The following is a 21,037-nucleotide window of genomic DNA, read 5'->3' on the forward strand; positions in this document are numbered from 1 at the left end:
TAGTCGATACCTAAAAATGTATTAAAGATGAAACTAAACTAATAACAAATTCTAAATCTTTGGGTAATTTTACATAAGGAACACTCAATTTCAGTGCAACTTGTTAATTTTTGTAGTTTTGAAAAATTATAATTCAAGTATTTTATGATTTTTTCAAAATTAGTAACAAATTTTGATCGATACCTAAAAATCTATTAAAAATGAACCAAAACTAATAAAAAATTCAAAATTTTTGGACAATTTCACACAAGAAACACTTAATTTCGGTTTATTTTGTTCATTTTTGTGGCCTTGAAAAATTATATTTCAAGTTCTTAACGATTTTAACAAAATCAATAACAAATTTTGATCGATATCTAAAAATTTATTAAAGATTAGCGGAAACCAATAACAAATTTAAAATTTTTGAACAATTTTACATAAAAGACACCTAATTTCAATCTAATTGATAAACTTTTTAGCTTTGAAAATCTATAATTTGTTATTTGACGAGATTTTCAAGATCAATAATAAATTTTGTCCGATATCTAAAAAGTTATTGAAAATGAGCAAAAAGTGGTAATAAATTCAGAACTTTTGGACAGTTTTACATAAGAAACACTTAATTTCAATACAAATTGCTAATTTTGGTGACTTAAAAAAATTAAATTTCTCACTTGGCCAGAAACATTTTAAGAAAAAAATGTCAAATATTGACCGATATCTCAAAAATTACTGAAAATAAATATAAACTAATTACACAATTTCACTTTTCACAGTTTCGAGCCAATTTTTTATTTTTTGCGACCTTGAAAAATCTAATTTCTAGCAGAGAAATAAGAATTCTAAACCGTATTAAAGCTATTTATTTGAAAAATTCGACAATTTATAACACCCGAAAGCATCTATGTGTTTTCTGCGAAATAGATAAATTACCCTTCTCAAAGTTTTGATAAATTATGAAATATCTGAACACGAATTTCGAACATTAATTCTTGAATCTCCTAAAAAATTGGAAAGTTTAAAACTCATCCAAATGCATCAAAAAACCCTCTGAATTCTATCCAAAAACGGAAAGTTTCACCAGAGTATAAATTCCTAAACAAGTCGAGCAATTTGTGTAATTCTTGCACAAACAACAAAGTTTGGACACAAAAACATAAAATTAGGAAACTCTAAACTTGTCTAACACCATCCCAAACTTTGAACTCTTAACTAAAGTCATTTTTACTAATTTGAACAATTAATCGCGTTGCCATTGACCGTCAAAAATGGCGGTAAATTCAAACGCAAACTTCTTTAAAAGCCACCCCATGCAATTAAAACTTGGAAATCCCTGCCGTTTCACCCCTCAAATCCTGCAATAACAATAACACCCCCGAATTCGCCCTAATCCCGTCCAAACCCCGTTTAATTAGCCCCAAATTGAATTTTTTAAAACCCCGATAAATTTTTATCAAAAAACTGCGATCTAGTGTGCGTGTCGAAGACCTGGGGGTGCATTCACCCGTCGCTATCACATGACTCACCCCCGGCCAGGGCCGGACTAAAATATTTCGAATTTCAGAAGCGCCGAGTCATTCGGGGCCTCTGTGGAGGCCATGCCTTGGTTGGTGGTACCATGGCAACAAGCGGGGGTCAGGGCCGAACTGGCCCAATTGTACGGAATAAGGGGGATCCCCACGTTGCTGCTGTTGGACCGGAATGGCCATATTATCACGATGGATGCCAGGACCGAACTCGCCGAGGATCCAATGGCGCAGGTAATTGGCCCTAATTAATTTCCTAATTGGTTTTAATTGAATTTTGTAGAATTTTCCATGGAAACCGCGCGCTGTTAATATTTTAACCGAGCGATTTGCTAATAAATTACACGATTATCCGGCCATCGTCTTGTTTGTGGGTGAGTTGAATCAACTTAACCTAATTTACTTAACTTAAGTGTACTTACTTTTAATTAATTAATTGCATGTTTGTCCAATGCACATATTTAAACTAGTCACTGTTGCACCATCACTGGTTTTTTCACATCAAATTTGAGAAAAGTTTTTGTTAAATTTAATTATTATTGTGTGTTGGGATTGTTATCGCGTGATTTAATTTATGGATGATAAAGTTGGGTTAAGACAGGTCAGGACTTCCCCTTTGAGATGAGTTATTTTAGTTATGATCGATGCGAAGTGTAGGTTAAAATTATTTTTAGATTATGGGAAAATTTCAAATTTTGTGATGTCATGTCATTTGATTTTATTGTTATTGATTTGGCACGACTGTTGCAAATTTATTTCTGTTTATTTACGCTTGATTGAATTTTTATTACGTCTACACCAAAAAAATCAATTTTTTGATTAGGTATACACAAATAAGCAATATTTTTGTTAAATGTAGCTGATATCTCGAAAGCGAGTAATGACAAGAGAAAACTAATTAAAGATTCAGAATTCTTGCATTTTGTATAAGAAAAGCTAATTTCGGTTAAATTTGTTGATTTCTTTGGCCCTGAAAAAAGACGAATTGATAATTAAAAAAAAAAATGTTCGCCAACTTTGGCTAATATCACAAAAACTGTTAACGATAAAGAAAAACTGATTAGATATTTAGACTCCTTGGACAATTTTGCATAACAAATGTTACATTTCGGCCTAATTTGATAATTTCAGTAACATTGAGAGATTATAATTTTGGTACTAATTTTACAAAAACATCAACAAATTTTAATCAATGTTTCAAAAACTATTAAGACTAAGTATAAACTGACTTTGTATTCAGAATCCTTGGACAATTTTCCATGACAAAAATTTGTTTTCAGTCAAATTTGTTGATTTTTGAAAAATTATTACTTTTGACCAGAGACGAATCAAAAACACTAACAAATTTTGGCTGATATCTCACAAACTATATTAACATTAAAAAAAAACTGATTAGATATTCGGAATCCTTGACTAATTTCGCATAAGAAATGTCTAATTTTGGTTTAATTTATTGATTTTTGCGACTTGACCTGAGACGATTTGACGAATTTTACAAAAATATCAACAATTTTTGGTCGATATCTCAAAAACTATTGAAGTCAAGTAAAAACAAGTAAAAACTGACTTCATATTCAAAATACTTGGACAATTTTACATAAGAAATATGTAATTTCAGTCAAATTTATTGTTTTCTGTAACCTTGAAAAGTTAAATACGTAATCCTAACACTTGACCGGACGATTTTTACAAAAAGTCCCCAAATTTTGGTCAATATTTCGAAAACTATGAACGATAAGGAAAGACTCATCGCATATTTGGAATCTACGGACTATTTTGTATAACCAAAGTCTAATTTCAGTCAAATTTGTTGATTTTTATGGTCCTGAAAAATTATTACCCCAATAGTTGACCAAAAACGAATTGATAATCTTTAAAAAACATTCACAAATTTTGACCAATATCTCAAAAACTATTAAGGATAACTAAAAACTGGTTACATATTCTACATCCTTGGACAATTTTGCATAATAAAAATATAATTTTGGTAAAATTTATCGTTTTCTGTGTCCTTGAAAAATGATTACTTTAATATTTTAAAACGTTTAAAAACATTCACAGATGTTAGCCGATTTTTTCAAAACTGTTAATGATAAGGAAAAACTGATTGCATATTTAGAATTCTTGAATAATTTCGCATAGGAAAAATCTGATTTCGGTTAAATTATTTGACTCTGTGACCGTGAAAAATTATTACTCGAATTCTTGACCAAAAACGATTTGAAATTTTTAGAAAACATTTACACATTTTGACCAATATCTCAAAAACTATTAAAGATAACTAAAAACTGGTTACATATTCTTAATCCTTCCACAATTTCACATAAGAAAAATCTACTTTTAGTTAAATTTGTTGATTAACCCTGGAAATTATTATTTCAACACTTGATCAGAGACGAATTGTTCATTTTTAGAAAAACATTCACACATTTTGGCTGATATTTCATAAATTATTAACATCAAGGAAAAACTGATTAGATATTTAGAATCCTTAGACAATTTTGCATAAGAAATGTTTAATATCAGCCTAATTTATTGATTTGTGCGACGTTGAGAAATATTATAATTTTGGCACTTGATTAGAAACGATTTGACAAATTTTACAAAAACAAATTTTGGTCGATACCTTAAAAATTATTAAAGTTAAGTAAAAACTAATTTCATATTCAGAATACTTGGACAATTTTACTTAAGAAATATCTAATTTCAATTGTTTTCTGCGACCTTGAGAAGTTAAAACCGTAATCCTAGTACTTGACGATTTTTACAAAAAGTCCTCAAATTTTGGTCAATATTTCGAAAACTATTAATGATAAGAAAAAACTGATAGCACACAATTTGATTTTAGTTAAATTTGTTGATTTTTGTGGTTCTGAAAAATTATTACTCCAATACTTGACCAAAAACGAATTGATAATTTTTAGAAAACATTCACAAATTTTGACCAATATCTCAAAAACTGTTAAAGATAACCAAAAACTGGTTACATATTCTGGATCCTTGGACAATTTCGTCTAAGAAAAATATAATTTTGGTAAAATTTATTGTTTTCTGTGACCTTGAAAAATTATTATTTTAATATTAAGAAACATTTGCAGATGTTAGCCGTTTTCTCGAAAACTGTTAATGATAAGGAAAAACTGATTACATATTTAGAATCCTTGAATAATTTCGTATAGAAAAAATCTGATTTCGGTTAAATTATTTAACTTCTGTGACCGTGAAAATTTTTTACTCGAATTCTTGACCAGAAACGATTTGAAATTTTTTTTTTCACAAATTTTGACCAATATCTCAAAAACAATTAATTAAAAACTGGTTACATATTCTGGATCCTTGGACAATTTCGCCTAAGAAAAATATAATTTTGGTAAAATTTATTGTCTTCTGTGACCTTGAAAAATTATTATTTTAATATTTAGAAACATTTGCAGATGTTAGCCGATTTCTCGAAAACTCTTAATGATAAGGAAAAACTGATTACATATTTAGAATCTTTGAATAATTTCGTATAGAAAAAATCTGATTTCGGTTAAATTATTTAACTTCTGTGACCGTGAAAATTTTTTACTCGAATTCTTGACTAGAAACGATTTGAAATTTTTTTTTCACAAATTTTGATCCATATCTCAAAAACAATTAAAGATAGCCAAAAACTGGTTACATATTCTAAATTCTTGGACAATTTCGCCAAAGGAAAATATAATTTTGGTAAAATTTATTGTTTTCTGAGACCTTGAAAAATCATTACTTTAATATTTTGAAACATTTACAGATATTAGCCGATTTCTCAAAAACTGTTAATGATAAGGAAAATCTGATTACACATTTAAAATCCTTGAATAATTTCGCCTATGAAAAATTTGATTTTGGTTAAATTATTTAACTTCTGTGACCTAAAAATTATTACTCGAACCAGAAACGATTTGAAATTTTTTTCACAAATTTTGACCAATATCTCCAAAACAATTAAAGATAACTAAAAACTGGTTACATATTCTGAGTCCTTGGATCATTTCGCATAAGAAAAATACAATTTTGGTCCAATTTATTGCTTTCTGTAACCTTGAAAAATCATTACTTAACACATTACACATTTTGGCCCATTTCTCGAAAGCTATTTACGATACAGAAAAATTGATTACATATTCAGAATCTTTGGACAATTTCGCCTAAGAAAAAACTAATTTTGTCCAATTCGTTTATTTCTATGACGAGTGCTTTTAAATAAAACCCCAACAATTTTTTGAATCAATTTATTGCTTCGCTTCGCAAAAAATAAAATAAATAAAATTCGCCCCCAGACGGCGAGGAAACCGAGCTCCAATTCGCCGAATCAGTCCTGTCCCCCGCCGCCGACTCGTACTACAAGACCCACAACATCAACTTCAACTCTGCCCCCGAGGACTTCTTCTCCAACTGCGAGGTCGACCACTACCTCCAATTCCTCATCGGCCTCGACTCCGAAACCAGCGACATCCTCCGCGACTTGATCGGCCTCGACGACGTCGCGCCCCTCCTCGTCGCCATCGACATCCCCAACCGACGCTTCGCCGTCATGGAATACGGCGTCGAGATCACCGTCGACGCCGTCAGCGACTTCGTCGAGCGCTTCCAGAAGGGCGACGTCAAATTCACCGAACTGAACGAACGGGTGGGGGAAGAACACAATTAGGGTGGCAGCCCTGCTCCAGTTAATCAAAAGTGTACAGTTGCTTGTTTTGTAGCATTTAATTACGTGTAAAACACAATTATATACAAAGAATTGAAATAAATTAAAAAAATTATCTACATTATTCTTATTATTTGTCAAACAGTGCTGTCAAAGCGTCAAAAAACCTCGTCCTGTCCTTGATATTAATCTCGAAATCTGCAAAAATTCATCAACATTCCAGTAAAAAACAATAAAAAACTCACAGGAAGTATCAAAATAATCCGACAAGACTTCATAATTTATATTTTCAGCTGCTTCCTCAAAGGCCCGGCCCAAATTACTAAAAATCACCAAGTCAAATAAAAAAATCACTAAATGAACGTCTAGTTACTTTTTGGGGGAATTTTGCCTTAATGGGGGAATCCCCAAGATAATACAAGTCCCTAAATCTAGATTTTTTGGTGCTGAAATAATTAAAGGTAAATCGGGGGCTTTCCGGTTCCGTGACATTGACACATAAGCCCTTAATATAAATTGAGCCAACAGTAATAAAACACATTGATTTGAAAACATAAACCAGTCTAGACAACCCTGCAAAAAAATATTACTAAGTAACAATCACAAAAAAATCCCTACTTCTTGTATAATATAATAGACAAAATTCCCTGCTGTGATTATTTGTTTCATATCAATAGCCGCTTGTACAGTCTTATAAATTGTCTTTGTGATTATTTTTGCACGTTCTATTGCTTTTTGCACCACTTCTTTTTTATTTCGAGTGAGACAATCGAGGGCTGAATTAAAACACTCTTCTGGTTTTTCCCTCGACTGAAAAAAACAGTTATTTCTGAGTGAATTAACGAAATTGTGAATGAAATACCGATGACTCTAAAATTGCAAGCATGGCGTACACAATATCCGACGCACAGTATTTGTTCCGGTAGCCATATTGTAAAATAAATGACGTAAACACTAAGTCTTCTAGATTGTATTTTTCCGATAATTTTTCAATACTTTCCTGGAATTCTTTACGTAGTTGGAGGTCCATCGACTCGAATGCCTGTTGACTTTGCGACAAGGGCAACCTGCAAGTTGAGAATGAGCCCACCTTTCTCCCACCCACTTGGAGTGTTTTTAATACTATAAAATTGTAAAAAACTGTGATTTAAATAAAATAATCGCTTATTCGTAAACTTTTTTTAAGAAAAAATTAAAATCTTACAACGGAAAAAACATTTCAGATTAATTTAGTCATAAATCTTGTCACAAAACAAAAGAAAAATTAGTAAAAAGTTCAAAAACTTTTAACATATTGTAAAACTAAAAATATCACAAATTGTAATATACACAGTTTAATATAAAAGTTGGGAATAAGCCCACCTTTTTGTCACCTGCTTGAATTAATTTTTAAAGAAAAAAGTTATTTTTTTACTAAAATCAAATTAAAACATTTAATTCAAAATTCAATTAATTCTAATTTATTTCCACTAGTTAAATTTCTATATGAAACTGCAAAAGAAAGATTTTTTGATTTTTTATTAAGATTGATTTGAGACAATGATTAACAAAACATTGAGAATAAGCAACACAAAATTATTTAAAAAAAAAAAAGAAAAAAAAAGTTTGAGATAGAATAAATTTAGAAGTTGAGAATGAGACCACCTTTCTGACACCTTGAATTTTTTTTAGAATTTTTATACCAAATTATTAACAAATTTATTATTTTACGAATTTTGAAAGTACCTATTCCTGTTCATTATTTAAAACTTTTACTTTTTATTAAATATTGTGCAGTTTTTGTAAAAAAATGTCAAACAGAATAGTTTAGACCATTAGAAGTAGAAAATAATAATTTCGTTAATTGTAACTTGCAAGATAAAAAAATATAAAGCAGGAGCTCACCTTTTTGCCACCTCCTTGTGTTATTTAAAAAAAAAATTTACAAAAATCAAATTATAACATTTAATTCAAAATTAAATTAATTCCGATTTATTTACACTGTATTTAAATTTCTAATTAAAATTGTAAAAAAAATATCATTTCTGGATCGATAGTTAAGAATAGGCCCACCTTTCTGAGATATTTTGTTAAAAAAATAAAATTTTTACAATTGAAAAACATTTCCGATTAATTTAGTCATAATTTTCTTATATCACAAAACTAATTATTATAGAAATAAAAAAAATCATCAATTGTAATTCACAAAAAAATTGACAAGAGCAACCGGGAATGAGAATAAACCTACCTTTTTGCCACCTCCTTGGATTTTTTTTGAAATTTTTACAAAAAATCGAAGAACTTTTAATTCAAAATTAAATTATTACTAAATTTTCTACGTATTTACTATTTATTATTCTGAATTTTTGTTTTAATTTTTAGTTATAAAAAATTATCAAATAACATAGATTAGACAAGTAGAAAATAATAATTTATTTACACTGTATTTAAATTCCTATTTAAAATTGCAAAAAAATATATTTTATTAAGATCGATTTAGTGAACTTATAGATTGGAAATGAGCCCACCTTTTTGCTACCTTCTTGGATTTATTTTAAGACAAAAGTAAAATTTTTACAAAAATCAAATTATAACATTTAATTCAAAATGAAATTAATCCCGATTTATTCACACTATTTAAATTTCTATTTAAAATTGTAAAAAAAAGTTTTTATAATCCCTTATTATTTGTATTGATACTTTATTTAAAAGTTAAGAATGAGCCCACCTTTTTGCCACCTTCTTAAATTTTCGGTAATTTTTACAATTGAAAAAACTTTTCTGATTAATTTAGTCATAATTTTCTTATGTCACAAAACTAATTATTATAGAAGTAAACAATCAATTGTAATTTGACATCAAAACAACCTAGAATGAATCTGAAATGAGAATGAACATACCTTCTTGCCACCTCCTTGGATTTTTTTAGAATTTTTACGAAAAATCTTAATTCAAAATTGAAGTATTACCAAATTATTTACGTATTTACTATTTATTACTCTGAATTTTTGTATTGCTGTCCATAATTTGAAACTTTTACTTTTCGTTAAATATTTTGCAGTTATAAAATTGTCAAATAAAATAGATTAGAACATTAGACAAGTAGAAAATAGGTAATAATTTCGTTGACTGTAATTTTTGGCAAAACAAAAAAATATAAAAGTAGAAAGCCCACCTTCTTACTACCTTCTTGGACGTTTTTAGAAAAAAAAAAAAGTTAAACTTTCACAAAAAAACTAAATTAGTGACAATTTATTTAGATTGTATTTAAATTCCTTTTAAAAAAATATTCTATTAAGATTGATTTGGTAAACATAAAAATTGGAAATGAGCCCACCTTTTTGCCACCTTCTTGGACTTGTTTCTTTAAGGAAAAAGTAGTTTTTACCAAAAACCGGATTAAAACAATTTTTAGTTATGATTTTCTTATGTCACAAAACTAATCAAAGTAAAAAAAAATCCTCAATTATAATTTGCATTTTTTTTTAACTAGAAACAGAGTGTTTCAAAATTAATGCTATTTATTGCACTAGAAGCTAGAGTATTACGCCCCGCCCACTCACCCCATATCCGCTAGCAACTCGTACAATTTCTTGCCCCCTCGATGCGACCACAGCTTCATTTTGCACGCCGTATACATGGAATACTTGAGACTCTCCTCAACAGTCCAATGTCTATACAAAACTAATTTCAAATCTTTCTCATAAGTGATTTTAAGTGAGGTTAAACCGTCACTGTCACTAGATCGGTTTTTGAGCCGATTCGAATGCGCTTGTAATTCCCCCACAGCTAGAACATACTGCGTATTCTCAATTTTCCCTAAAAGAAACTGCTCCGTTATAGCCACGATTGCCAACCAAAGCAAATCTTTATCATCCTTATTCAAAAACCAGGCAAGTTTGAACATTGCAATAGCACTCTAGAACAAAATCGTTATTTTGTGTCACAAAATTGGGGAAAAACTACAGCTTTGTTATAGTAAGTGTATTGGGAGTATTCTGCGATGATATCAAAGCGTTTGGCCTCCCAAAGGCGGCGCTCGCGTCGTTTCAAAATCGCTTCTTCGTTTAATCTCCGTTTTTTCGCTGCTCGCCCCTCATTTTCATCACCTTCTTCACTTTCGGGCTCTTCACCGCTTTCTTCATCACTCTGTAACGACAAGGTTTAAATCTGGGGTGGCACATGGGGGCTATAGACCTCGTCACGGTACACTGAATGAAAATCAGGCACTTCGGAATCCTCCTCTGGGGTCCACAACAACCGCACTTGCCCGTCACTGAATATATTATCCAAGTGTGTGGGTCTGTGTGAGTCTATAATGAAGAAAATCGCGTCCTCTTCCGGCTCAAACAAGTCCACAAGGTTCACAGTGCCCCCACAATTTATCAAGACGAAATATTTCACGTCGGTGCTGTTTTCCCGGTAAGAACGCTTCAAGTCCTCAACGCCACGGATCACGGTTAGTGTGTAGAGAATTTCCTTGTATTTTAACAAGTTTTGGAGGATTTTACAAGCACAAATGCTGTCGATGTCGTAGTGGACCATTAGCAAAATTCGCTGAAACGGCAAGTAAATCAATGAGACAAACAAAAAGTACACTTACTTTGCCTGTGAGAAATTCGTAAAAGTCATGTTTCAAGTCTTCAACGTACATTTTAAACACAATTTTTAAAATTGGGAACGGCGCATCATAACCTCAAAAAGCGCCAAAACAAACCGTTGCTGGGGGTGGGAGACGCAGTGACACCAACATAAAAATAAAACTAAGAATTATTGCCTGATTTCAATAATTTTAAAAGTGGGACCGTGCGCAAAAAACAATACAAAAACCAGAAACCACCAAAATAATTAAATTATGCTACTATAATAAAAAATTCAAAATTGAGAAGTCCCTAGATAATTGTTTTTACAATTAAGTTTAATGTTTTTTGCTTGGTTTCGACAATATTTAATATTTTGTTTGCCAAACAAACACTAAAAAATTTAAAAACTTGCAAAATAAATTAATTACGCCACTATATAAAAAAAACCTGACTTAAAAAAAGTCCCTAGAAAAGTTTCCAATTTCCAATAACCTCAATTTGAAGCGATTAATTAATCGTAAGATAGCACATGTTAGTAGTAAATAAACACAATGTCGCGTCCTGAGCATTTGGCGCCCCCCGAAATCGTGAGTAATTAGTATAAAATGTGCCCCTTGTTTAACCTAACCTCACTTTTAGTTTTACAACGAAGATGAGGCCCGGAAATACACTCAAAAGTAGGTAGAGGACCGGTTTTGGGCCCCCATTCTTTTACTAATTTGTTTTAGCTCCCGCATTATTGATATTCAGATGTCGATGAGCGAACGTGCTGTGGAGCTTCTCTTGTTGCCTGAAGACAAGCCCTGTTATTTGCTTGATGTGGGGTGTGGGTCGGGGCTTAGTGGGAGTGTGCTTGAAGATGGGGGGCATTTTTGGGTCGGGATGGACATATCCAAGGCCATGTTAGGTGATTTTTCACCCGGAAATGAGTTATTTTTAATGTTGTTTTTGTAGATGTGGCCCTTGAAAGGGAGGTCGAGGGTGATGTGTTGTTGTCAGACATGGGGCAAGGGTGCCCCTTTAGGGCCGGGACGTTCGACGGGGCGATTAGCATCTCGGCGTTGCAGTGGTTGTGCAATGCTGATAAAAAATCGCATAATCCGGTTCAAAGAATTTATAAATTTTTCAGTAGTCTTTATGCGTGTCTGGTTTGTTTAAAGCACAGTTTTAAGAGTTTTTTTACTATTTTTGGGGTTTTTAGAGCCGGTCTGCGCGTGCTGTTTTCCAGTTTTATCCGGAAAATAGCGAACAAATGGAATTGGTTACAGCCCAAGCGATGAAAGCGGGGTTTTATGGGGGGGTTGTCGTCGATTTTCCTAATTCAACTAAAGCGAAAAAGTTCTTTTTGGTATTGATGACGGGAGGAAACGTGCCGTTGCCCAAGGGATTGGGGACAGAGGAGGAATCACAAGGTTGGCTTAAAAATTTTTTGAAAATTACAATTTTGTCTAAAATTTAATCGAAGAAAATGAAAAGAAAACAGGTTTTTAGCGGGATTCGAACCTCGTTCACAACGGTCATGTTTTTGAGTTTTGTCATTGTTTATTATTTTTTTGGAAATTTTTGGGTGGGGGAATTGAATCATGTAATTTGCGACTTCAGGGGGCAAATTAAATTGAATCGGAACCGTGATTAACGAATGAGTTAATTAAAAAAGAAGAAAAAAAAACATGTTCTCAGCGGGATTCGAACCTCATCCACAGCGGTTATGTTTTNTATTATTTTTTTGGAAATTTTTGGGTGGGGGAGTTGAATCAAAACCGTGGTTAACGAATGAGTTAATTAAAAAAATAAAATAAAACAGGTTTTCAGCGGGATTCGAACCTCGTCTACAGCGGTCATGTTTTTGAGTTTTGTTATTTTTTATTATTTTTTTGGAAATTTTTGGGTGGGGAAATTTAATCATATAATTTGTGACTTCAGGGGACAAATAAAATTGAATCGAAACCGTGATTAAATAATGAGTTAAAAAAAAAAAAGAAAAAAAAATAGGTTTTCAGCGGGATTCGAACCTCGTCCACAGCGGTTATGTTTTTGAATTTTGTTATTGTTTCTTATTGTTTTGGAAATTTTTAGATGGGGATTTGAATCACGTAATTTGTGACTTGAGGGGGCAAATACATTGCCTCCTACTAATTAAAATTAAAAAAATTAAAAAAAAAGATTAAAATTATAAAAAGTAGATTTACAAAGTACACACTTTAGTTTTTGTTTTTTTTAATTAGTTTTACGTAGTGCAGGATTTAAGTACAATATTCTTCTCAAAACTCAAGAATCAAATTTGATTAAAAAGAAAAAACGAAAAAAAATTTAATATACATATTTAAAAAATCGTTAACAATATAAAATTTGAAAAATGCAAAAATGTTTTCAAATATTCTGCAATGTTTTTGTGAAAAAAAAAACTCGCCGCCATCGGGGCCCGAACCTACATTTCTCAGTTTTGAACATTTGGCATTAATTCAGCCATAATTTTTCCGTATTACAAAAATTAAAGTGAGTCGTTAATGATTTGTAATTAGTGATTTTAGCAAATTATGTTGGTGGAAAATAATTTTGTTAATTGTTTTTTGCAAAACGAATTGAAAAAAAAGAAAAATTTGGTTTGTCAGGTGTGGGGTTCGAACCCACGCTCTCTTTCGAGAACCAGAGCTTAAATCTGGCGCCTTAGACCGCTCGGCCAACCTGACTTGTGTAATACATCTGCACAGCTTGTAATTAAACTACTAAGGTTGCACAATATTGCGTTTTGTGTTTTTATCAATTCTTAATTTAGAAATTGTATCAAAACATTTTAATTGCTTTTCCCAGGTGTTTCATACATATCTAAACGAGAGCATGCGAAAAAAGCGCGTGGAAAACCGTTAAAGAAGAGCCGGGATTGGATTTTAGAAAAAAAAGAACGTCGACGGAGACAAATGAAGGACGTTAGGGCCGATTCGAAATATACAGGGCGGAAAAGAAGCGGCAGATTTTGATTTTTAATAAAAATGTACCATAAATAATCTTAAAAATTAAAGATATTATCACACAGAATTGATGTTTATTACCAAATTCACTTGAATAATTAAAAATAAGTTGTCGAGTTTGTCAAAATCATTACAAATACAAAAAAAAAAGAAAAAAGTGAACGGGCCTGTCCGGGATTTGAACCCGGGACCTCTCGCACCCGAAGCGAGAATCATACCCCTAGACCAACAGGCCGTTGAAATTCACCTCTTAAAAAGAGTAAATTCAGATGCATCCAAAGCTTCGTTTTCCTCAATTTTTTTTAAATTTCATCTAAATTATCAAATAATCACATTAATTGTCACAACTAGCCGAAACAGGGCGTGAATAATTCAGCCCGGGACCGACCCAAGTCTAGTAATTTTTTATTTTCAACCGTAGTTTCCTCCTTACATAACCTCAAATTGCGTCAAAATACAATCGTGAAAAACTTCAAAAACAACAATGAGCTCGCAAGACCACCCTCGAGACATCTACAAAGACACTCCCATTCGATTATTGGGTAAGTTTAATTCAATTCATTCAAAATGACATAATTTGGGGCTCTCAGGCTACGCTAACGAAGTGGGTGAGTCTTTGAGGGGTTTTATTGGGACGAAATGGGTCAACATTTCATACGGAGTGGCCACATTGTACGTTGTTGCTGACACAATTGACAAAACGGGTAAAACATACGTTGTATGACAGTGGGATAGTTAAGGGGGCCCTTTTATCGCAATTTTTGTTACAGAACAATTCAGGAAAGGCGGGTTGTGTCAAAAAGACTGTTTTCGCAGCCACTGATACGCTAATTTGGCAAATGTTGGCTTCAGTCGTCATTCCAGGATACACAATTAACCGGGTGTGTGCTTTAAGTGATTTTGTGTTGACCAAAACGGCCAAATTACCCACAAATAGCAGAAAAATGATTGTTACAGGAGTTGGTCTAGCTGTGATTCCGTTTATTATTAAACCCATAGATAATTTAGTCCATTTAATGCTTGACTCTAGTCTGAGAAAAATAGCCCCCTAGAACTAAAAAAAAAGCATGAGTAGGTATAAAAATTAGCTCAATTGTTAATTATCAATTTGAAAAAAACTAGTGTTGTTTGTTGCAACGTGTGGTAGCCCTGTCTAGTGACTAGTGAAAAACCACAAATCAAGTGTTGTTATTGTTGCTTAAATAAATTAAAAGTGTTGCAAAATTGGTATTTTCGAGGAAATAGAAATGTCCAAAGCTAAAATAATTGAACTGGACGAGACAAACACATGCGAATTGTAATTATAGCAAGTTGTCGAAAGTGAGGTTAGGTCATTGTTGACATTTCAGTTGTTCCAATGCTTTGGCCAAGTATACGTGTCCCAAATGCAAGTCAAAATACTGTACATTGGTGTGTTATCAATCGGAGAAGCATTTACAATGTTCGGAGGAGTTCTACAAGGATTGTATAGTCGAGGAATTGGCTCAGGAGGACAATGAAGAAGGCAAGAAAAAAATGTTGGAGATTTTGAAACGGAGTCATTTGGAAGAAGATGATTTGGATTCCGACGATGATGAGTTTGCTGATATTGCCGTGAGACTAGCTGGGGTTGATTTGGACGACGCCGACCAAGTCTGGGAGAAATTGACCAAAGATGAAAAACAGGAGTTTGTCGCGTTTTTAAAGTTGGTACCACTTCTTAGAAACTTTATTTTCAAGTTTTCGACAATATTTCGTTTCACGCTAGGGTTTTTTGTAATGCTTTAGAAATTTTGTTTAAATTTACTAAAAAAATTGTCAGTGTATTATCGACTGCGTTTCTTCAGAATTTTTTTGGTAATTAAATAAAATAAAAAGCACGGAATTAATGAGAGACAAACAACAGGGGAAAGTTGGTATAACTTCTTAGATTAGAATTTTCGATGAAATAAAAATTCGCACCAGTTTTTTTGGAAGAAAACTATGTAATAGTGGCAGGTGGCTGTTTTATCGGCCGAAAAGAAAATTTTTGATTTTGTTCCAGATCCGAAGACGTGACGAAATTAATCCCATCGTGGGAGCCTTGGTGGTCCCACAAATCCCCAAATGTGGAAGAAGTCGAGTCATGCCAACAGTACAAATCTAAATGTCCCCAACTAATCAAAATTCGTAATTTTCGGGAAATTTCGGTGAAATTTTTGTTTTGTTTTTATTTTATTATTTTAATATAGAATTTTTAGAAAAAAGACCCAGCCGATTGTGTCAAATACAACTTAATCAACATTCTCGCTGCTTACGCTTTTGCCACTCGTTACTTCAACGGCGAATATCACGATTTCGCCAAAGAAGTGATCAGTTGTATTGTTACAATTTCTCTAAGTTTGAAAACCAATCAGAATTTCGACGACTTTGAAAGTGCCGTGAAATCAGTTGAATTTGAGTGTATTAATGTGAGAAATCTCCCGAGTGACATACTTGATTTTTACTGTATTTTTCAGAGTGATTGGATTGTGGCCGATGGTGAAAACTTTAAATTATTACGAGACGATTTGAGTAAAATCCTCGAAGGTCCGAATGAAACTGAGCGAAATTTTTACGTCCTGTGTGCCCTTTCGGACTTACATCAATTACTCAACTCGGCTGGTGTGAAAAAAACGGAAAAGAAATCGTCGTTTAGTAAGAGTTTTCCCAATGATTGCTTCCCAGAGGTAAAGTTAGAGTCGAAAAATAAAATCAAGACTTGTCTCCGAAAAATCGATTATTTATTGTCATTCGCTAAAGATTTATTGTGAGTTATTTTTTAACAATTTGCGGTTTAAAATCACTCTGGACGGCTTTTGCCAAGAGTTCGGCGTACATATCCAGTCTTTGGGTCATCTGTAATATTTTTGTTAAAAAAAAATTGGAAACCAACAGTGTTAGTGTTATAACCTGGAAGCCCCAATGATCCCTAACTTGCCGACAGAGATTCAAGTCCAGTTCGGCTATCAACAGCCCGGTTTTGTCCCGAGATAATCCCTAGAATTGGGTTTTAACTAAAGTTTTTTTTTTTTTTGTGAAACTTACTTGTGATCTTGAACCATCGGGGGCTGCTATGTAACTGGAGCCGTAGAAATGACCGAAATCTCTATGAGCGGGCTTGCCATCACCGGAAGTGAATTCATTCTCGAAGACTTCAGTGCCAACACGGTTAATGGCACATGTGAAGTAGCTGTTGGCAATGGCCGCATTTCGGGCCTCTATGCCCCACAAGGGCTCACTTAAATCACCCACTGTTGCGGAGGGGTTGAAGACGATTTCGGCCCCGTTTAGACCGAACATGAGCCAATTGAGGGGGTGGTGGCGTCCGTAGCAGATATTTATAGCGATTTTGCCAAATTCGGTCTAAAAAATGCATTTTTCCATGGTAAATACCAGAGATAAAGGGTAAGTATCCTATATCAATTGTCTGCTTTTATTGCAAAGAATTCATCTATCAAATTAAATACAGGATGTTCCATTAAAAAAAAAGCAACTTTGACTTGTCCCGTAGTTATGTGACACCCTGTAGATATCAAAGAAATGTGAAAATGTGACCAGAATAAAGCTCTATACAGTGGCGAAAACAATTTTGCGTTATTTTTTTAAATAAGGGCACAATCGTATTTTTCTCAAAAAACTGCGCATCCTGTATACGTGAATTTTACCTGAAAAACGGGATGTCCGGTGTTTCCCTCAAAATAGTAAGTCGATTCGTTAAAATCCCCAACTCTGGGTATGTGATTTTTACGGTGTTTCCCCAAAAAATCGCCATAATTATCAATGACCACAGCCGTGTTCCATATTGTGTCCCCATGGACTTCGTCCCGTTCCAAAATAGGTGAAATCACGACCATATTATGACGTTTGGCCAACTAAAATAATTATTTTATTGTGGACACCAAAGTACGATTTTTTTTTACTTGTTTCAAAAAAATCGTAGTAGGCCCGAACTCGGCCAACTCCGCATACTCACACCACGGTTTTTTTTCCCGTGTACAAAACGCAAATGGCATATCTTGAAAAAAAAAGACAGTCGGGGTGTAAAATCTCCTCTGACTTACTCCAAGCCTCCTGGAAACAAAACACATTCACGCCCCCTTGCGCCGCCGTCTCGATCGCTTTTTCGGCCAGCTTGAAAAGCCCATCTCGCATCTCCTTGATGGGGGTGTTGGGGGGAAGGGGTAGTTTGTGCTGGAAAATCCCCACACGGACGATTTTTGGCGGTCTTAGTTGTTCAGGAGAGGCCTTGAAACGACAAGTGACCAGTTCAAGGTCATAGTCGCTTGCTTTTGTTTCAGCATCGGGTAAATCAAGGCGGCTGCGATTTGTTTTAAGTGCTGTCATTGGAATCATAGTGGGCTTACCTTGTAGCTTTGCCGAATAACACGTTTCGGACGTTTTGGTAATCATCAGGAGGGAGTTTTGATAGGATTTTTTCAATGCTAGTGAAGTGTTGCTGAGAAGACATGATGCTATGCCAAGATTTTTAAAATAGAATTAATGTTTATTTATCACGTGACGTCACAAGGACATGACCCTATCAGAGTTGATAATGCTGACTTGAATAATTCATTTATATTTGTGTAAATATTTTATTTGCTTAATTACTTAAGAGATATTTCTATTGTTTGGTTTATCTATTTTCTGGGAGAATATTTAATAAAAAAAGTTCTCGTTTTTTATTTGTTTACAAATGTTATAAATAATTTAAATTTTATTCAAATTTGAATAGAAATATGGCAGTCACCTGTTTTATCGGCCGAGTCCTCTTAAATTGTTTTTAATAATTTTTAATTGTTGGACACTATAGCATTACTAGGGAATGAGTTTAACGTTGTAAATAATAAATACAGGTCAAAATTTCCCATTTGGGGCCCCCACATCCGTTTATTGAAAAAATAAAACGTAGTTTTTAACAATCCCTATTTTACCGGCCGAGCTTCTAGATTTTTAGAAAATAAAATTAAAAAAGACGCGGGAGAAGCATAGAACCACCAATGGATCCATTTTGTGTTGCAGATAATTAAATACGGGTGAAAACCGTCCATTTGTGTCCCTTCTTGCGGCCCCATCGTTCCAAAGTTCTAGTAAATTCCGCTTTCTTGTGTTGGTATTGTCACCATTTGACATCTGTCAATGCCATAACCGAGATGTTTGTGCCTTATTTGTTGTTGTTATTTTACGGTTAAAAAATGTGTTAGTTGTAAGTAAAGCGAGATTATGTTAGAGAAAATGTCTCCGTTTCGTAAAAAGAAGTCCGAGAAGAGTTTCCCCGTGAAAGTGTGCACTTTGGACGCCGAATTGGAGTTCAATTTACAAGTAATGTTTGTCGAATTTTATCAAAATTTGTGCAATTTTCGCATTGTAGTGGCGAGCCACCGGCAGGGATTTATTCGAATTGGTGTGTCGCACGATCGGATTGCGTGAGACGTGGTATTTCGGTTTGCAATATGAGGATTCCAAGGGGTTTATCAATTGGTTGAAATTGGACAAGAAAGGTTGGCCTTGTGATTACAGGGGCCCCAAAATGACGAGTGTGTTTCAGTGCAAGACCAGAGCATTCAGAAAGACCCCCACAGTACTGTCTCCTTCATGTTTTTCGCCAAGTTTTACCCCGAGGAAGTGGCCGAAGAGCTTGTGCAAGAAGTGACAAAACACTATTTTTTTCTTCAAGTCAAGCAGGCGATTCTCTCTATGGACGTGTATTGCCCCCCTGAGGCCTCCGTCTTGCTGGCCAGTTACGCGGTCCAAGCCAAGGTAAATACTTTGAGGTTGTGTTTCCCCCTGTCTAACAGCCCCCAGTTTGGAGACTTTGATCTAGATACGTACAAACCGGGAATGTTAGCAAACGAGGATTTGTTACCCCAGAGGGTCATTGACCAGTATCAAATGACTCTAGATATGTGGGAGGAGAGGATTAGAGTGTGGTATTCGGACCATAGGGGCATGTCGCGAGACGAGGCCGAAATGGAGTATCTAAAAATCGCACAAGATTTGGACATGTACGGTGTTAATTATTTTCCGATAATGAATAAAAAAGAGACTGAGTTGTGGCTAGGTGTGACCCCACTTGGACTAAACATCTACGAAAAGGAGAATAAACTACAACCAAAAACAACATTCACGTGGGCCGAAATCCGACATATCAGTTTCGACGACAAGAAATTCATCATTAAACCAGTTGATAAAAATTCCCCAAATTTCGTCTTCTTTAGTCAAAAAGTCCGAATGAATAAATTGGTAAGTGGGCGTGGTGTCAGTAGGCGTGTCTAAATCCCACTTCTAGATCCTTGATTTGTGCATGGGTAACCATGATTTATTCATGAGACGTCGAAAACCCGACTCAATGGAACTTCAGCAAATGAAAGCCGCCGCCAAGGAAGAGAAACAACGACGTCAAATCGAGCGAAATCGTCTCGCCCGTGAAAAACAATTGCGCGAAGAGGCGGAGCGTGAGAGAGCCAATATGGAACAACGCCTGCTCCAATACCAGGAAGAAATCCGATTGGCTAATGAAGCATTGGTGCGTGTTGATTGGTGTAGTTAACCACGCCCCTTATTTTTAATTTGTAGAAACGTTCCGAGGAAAGCGCTGATTTGCTAGCGGAGAAAAGTCGCGTCGCTGAAGAAGAAGCAATTCTTCTGAGTCAGAAAGCGGCCGAAGCCGAACAGGAAATCACCCGTTTGCGTCTCAGTGCGATGCGAAAAGAGGAAGAAAAAGTCACTTTGGAGCGAAAAACTCGCGAAGCTGAATTATTAACGGCTCGATTAGTGGAGGATTCGGAGCGAAGAGCAGCCGAAGCGAATCGACTCAAAGAGGAATTGTTGAGGGCGAGAGCCGCTGAGAAACAAGCCAAAGAGAAGTTGTTGGATTTTTTAAGTCGGGGGTCTTATTCGTCCTCGGCTACGAGTCCGATTTCGTCCGTTTCGACGCTGTATTCGGCCTCGTTGGGGGCGGATTTGTCGCTTCTGGACGGCGATTTGGGGACTTCCCCTGAGCTGAACCTCACACTCAACGGCTACGACTTGACCAACGCCGACACGGATCAATTATCGCTTGAGATAGAGAAGGAAAGAGGTTTGTGTTTGGAGAAACAGAAGCATTTGCAACACCAATTGCGCGAGCTTCGCACCGAAATCGCGGTGTTGAAAGTGGCCGAAAAACAGACCGAATTCGACCAATTGCACAGCGAGCAGGTGAAACTCGGCGAAAACAAATACTCGACGTTGAAAAAGAGCAAATCTGGCTCGACGAAATCCCGCGTGGCCTTCTTCGAAGAACTGTAATTTTATTTAAAATAAAATAAATTTTATTATTTTCTACTC

The 21,037-nt window shown here is 34.4% G+C and overlaps 7 protein-coding genes and 2 non-coding genes across 10 annotated transcripts in view; 5 read left to right on the forward strand and 4 right to left on the reverse strand.

Moving 5' to 3' along the window:
• The window catches only part of LOC123008451 (nucleoredoxin-like), a 24,418-nt gene extending 18,119 nt beyond the window's left edge, over positions 1–6,299 (forward strand). The window contains exons 3-5 of one of the 2 annotated variants that reach the window (XM_044404244.1): positions 1,547–1,742; positions 1,792–1,882; positions 5,813–6,299. In XM_044404244.1, coding sequence (XP_044260179.1) covers positions 1,547–1,742; positions 1,792–1,882; positions 5,813–6,183 — 658 coding nt within the window. In that variant the 3' untranslated portion in view covers positions 6,184–6,299. The remainder of the gene's footprint in view (positions 1–1,546; positions 1,743–1,791; positions 1,883–5,812) is intronic. The other variant, XM_044404245.1, reaches the window with a different exon arrangement.
• Positions 6,216–10,898, reverse strand: LOC123008450 (cell division control protein 45 homolog). The gene is made up of 9 exons (XM_044404243.1): positions 10,763–10,898; positions 10,357–10,716; positions 10,126–10,308; positions 9,723–10,078; positions 7,043–7,247; positions 6,799–6,990; positions 6,554–6,753; positions 6,426–6,502; positions 6,216–6,378 (listed from the first exon to the last, which is right to left on the reverse strand). The coding sequence occupies exons 1-9, from the start codon at positions 10,811–10,813 to the stop codon at positions 6,311–6,313; spliced, it is 1,692 nt and encodes a 563-aa protein (XP_044260178.1). The 5' UTR covers positions 10,814–10,898; the 3' UTR covers positions 6,216–6,310.
• Positions 10,899–11,196: 298 nt separating this feature from the next.
• On the forward strand, positions 11,197–13,778 carry LOC123009280 (probable 18S rRNA (guanine-N(7))-methyltransferase). The gene is made up of 6 exons (XM_044405478.1): positions 11,197–11,329; positions 11,382–11,419; positions 11,471–11,649; positions 11,697–11,890; positions 11,944–12,154; positions 13,554–13,778. The coding sequence occupies exons 1-6, from the start codon at positions 11,294–11,296 to the stop codon at positions 13,718–13,720; spliced, it is 825 nt and encodes a 274-aa protein (XP_044261413.1). The 5' UTR covers positions 11,197–11,293; the 3' UTR covers positions 13,721–13,778.
• On the reverse strand, positions 13,349–13,432 carry Trnal-uaa. The gene has a single exon. It is a non-coding gene; the product is annotated as a tRNA-Leu (tRNA).
• A 96-nt stretch (positions 13,779–13,874) lies between the features above and the next one.
• Trnap-cgg lies at positions 13,875–13,946 on the reverse strand. Its single transcript has one exon. It is a non-coding gene; the product is annotated as a tRNA-Pro (tRNA).
• A 35-nt stretch (positions 13,947–13,981) lies between these two features.
• Positions 13,982–14,923, forward strand: LOC123009281 (mitochondrial fission process protein 1). Its single transcript, XM_044405479.1, has 3 exons — positions 13,982–14,253; positions 14,302–14,429; positions 14,482–14,923. The coding sequence occupies exons 1-3, from the start codon at positions 14,196–14,198 to the stop codon at positions 14,761–14,763; spliced, it is 468 nt and encodes a 155-aa protein (XP_044261414.1). The 5' UTR covers positions 13,982–14,195; the 3' UTR covers positions 14,764–14,923.
• On the forward strand, positions 14,867–16,605 carry LOC123009279 (zinc finger HIT domain-containing protein 2). Its single transcript, XM_044405476.1, has 5 exons — positions 14,867–15,008; positions 15,061–15,396; positions 15,735–15,879; positions 15,931–16,140; positions 16,189–16,605. The coding sequence occupies exons 1-5, from the start codon at positions 14,959–14,961 to the stop codon at positions 16,480–16,482; spliced, it is 1,035 nt and encodes a 344-aa protein (XP_044261411.1). The 5' UTR covers positions 14,867–14,958; the 3' UTR covers positions 16,483–16,605.
• Positions 16,431–18,319, reverse strand: LOC123009277 (beta-ureidopropionase). Its single transcript, XM_044405473.1, has 7 exons — positions 18,076–18,319; positions 17,773–18,029; positions 17,632–17,726; positions 17,377–17,583; positions 16,757–17,074; positions 16,622–16,708; positions 16,431–16,567 (listed from the first exon to the last, which is right to left on the reverse strand). Exons 1-7 carry the CDS (start codon positions 18,177–18,179, stop codon positions 16,484–16,486), a joined length of 1,152 nt encoding a protein of 383 aa, XP_044261408.1. The 5' UTR covers positions 18,180–18,319; the 3' UTR covers positions 16,431–16,483.
• A 448-nt stretch (positions 18,320–18,767) lies between these two features.
• On the forward strand, positions 18,768–21,034 carry LOC123009276 (merlin). The gene is made up of 6 exons (XM_044405472.1): positions 18,768–19,030; positions 19,080–19,209; positions 19,257–19,468; positions 19,514–19,951; positions 19,998–20,234; positions 20,285–21,034. The coding sequence occupies exons 1-6, from the start codon at positions 18,932–18,934 to the stop codon at positions 20,996–20,998; spliced, it is 1,830 nt and encodes a 609-aa protein (XP_044261407.1). The 5' UTR covers positions 18,768–18,931; the 3' UTR covers positions 20,999–21,034.
• Positions 21,035–21,037: the final 3 nt, after the last annotated feature.

This window comes from Tribolium madens, unplaced genomic scaffold (assembly GCF_015345945.1).
Source record: "Tribolium madens isolate multiple individuals breed KSU strain unplaced genomic scaffold, Tmad_KSU_1.1 Scaffold_71;HRSCAF=194;Tcas5.2_LG6, whole genome shotgun sequence".
In the NCBI taxonomy this organism is placed as follows: Eukaryota; Metazoa; Arthropoda; class Insecta; order Coleoptera; family Tenebrionidae; genus Tribolium; species Tribolium madens.

What these genes read in the sequence shown, in the direction of transcription:
- LOC123008450 (XM_044404243.1), bottom strand. Translation starts at nt 10,813, where the DNA reads ATGTACGTTGAAGACTTGAAACATGACTTTTACGAATTTCTCACAGGC. An exon ending in ATTCAGTGTACCGTGACGAG is followed by an intron (nt 10,309 to 10,356) that starts GTCTATAGCCCC and finishes TTGTCGTTACAG; the next exon opens with AGTGATGAAGAAAGCGGTGA. An exon ending in GAGTTGCTAGCGGATATGGG is followed by an intron (nt 7,248 to 9,722) that starts GTGAGTGGGCGG and finishes CTCAACTTGCAG; the next exon opens with GTTGCCCTTGTCGCAAAGTC.
- LOC123009280 (XM_044405478.1), top strand. Translation starts at nt 11,294, where the DNA reads ATGTCGCGTCCTGAGCATTTGGCGCCCCCCGAAATC. An exon ending in GTAGTCTTTATGCGTGTCTG is followed by an intron (nt 11,891 to 11,943) that starts GTTTGTTTAAAG and finishes TGGGGTTTTTAG; the next exon opens with AGCCGGTCTGCGCGTGCTGT. An exon ending in GACAGAGGAGGAATCACAAG is followed by an intron (nt 12,155 to 13,553) that starts GTTGGCTTAAAA and finishes TGCTTTTCCCAG; the next exon opens with GTGTTTCATACATATCTAAA.
- LOC123009281 (XM_044405479.1), top strand. Translation starts at nt 14,196, where the DNA reads ATGAGCTCGCAAGACCACCCTCGAGACATCTACAAAGACACTCCCATT. An exon ending in CACTCCCATTCGATTATTGG is followed by an intron (nt 14,254 to 14,301) that starts GTAAGTTTAATT and finishes TGGGGCTCTCAG; the next exon opens with GCTACGCTAACGAAGTGGGT. An exon ending in AAACGGGTAAAACATACGTT is followed by an intron (nt 14,430 to 14,481) that starts GTATGACAGTGG and finishes TTTTTGTTACAG; the next exon opens with AACAATTCAGGAAAGGCGGG.
- LOC123009279 (XM_044405476.1), top strand. Translation starts at nt 14,959, where the DNA reads ATGTCCAAAGCTAAAATAATTGAACTGGACGAGACAAACACATGCGAA. An exon ending in GAGACAAACACATGCGAATT is followed by an intron (nt 15,009 to 15,060) that starts GTAATTATAGCA and finishes TTGACATTTCAG; the next exon opens with TTGTTCCAATGCTTTGGCCA. An exon ending in TTGAATTTGAGTGTATTAAT is followed by an intron (nt 16,141 to 16,188) that starts GTGAGAAATCTC and finishes TGTATTTTTCAG; the next exon opens with AGTGATTGGATTGTGGCCGA.
- LOC123009277 (XM_044405473.1), bottom strand. Translation starts at nt 18,179, where the DNA reads ATGTCTTCTCAGCAACACTTCACTAGCATTGAAAAAATCCTATCAAAA. An exon ending in TTATTCGGCAAAGCTACAAG is followed by an intron (nt 18,030 to 18,075) that starts GTAAGCCCACTA and finishes AACAAATCGCAG; the next exon opens with CCGCCTTGATTTACCCGATG. An exon ending in CCGATGGTTCAAGATCACAA is followed by an intron (nt 16,709 to 16,756) that starts GTAAGTTTCACA and finishes ACCCAATTCTAG; the next exon opens with GGATTATCTCGGGACAAAAC.
- LOC123009276 (XM_044405472.1), top strand. Translation starts at nt 18,932, where the DNA reads ATGTTAGAGAAAATGTCTCCGTTTCGTAAAAAGAAGTCCGAGAAGAGT. An exon ending in AATTGGAGTTCAATTTACAA is followed by an intron (nt 19,031 to 19,079) that starts GTAATGTTTGTC and finishes TTCGCATTGTAG; the next exon opens with TGGCGAGCCACCGGCAGGGA. An exon ending in GTTGAAATTGGACAAGAAAG is followed by an intron (nt 19,210 to 19,256) that starts GTTGGCCTTGTG and finishes AGTGTGTTTCAG; the next exon opens with TGCAAGACCAGAGCATTCAG.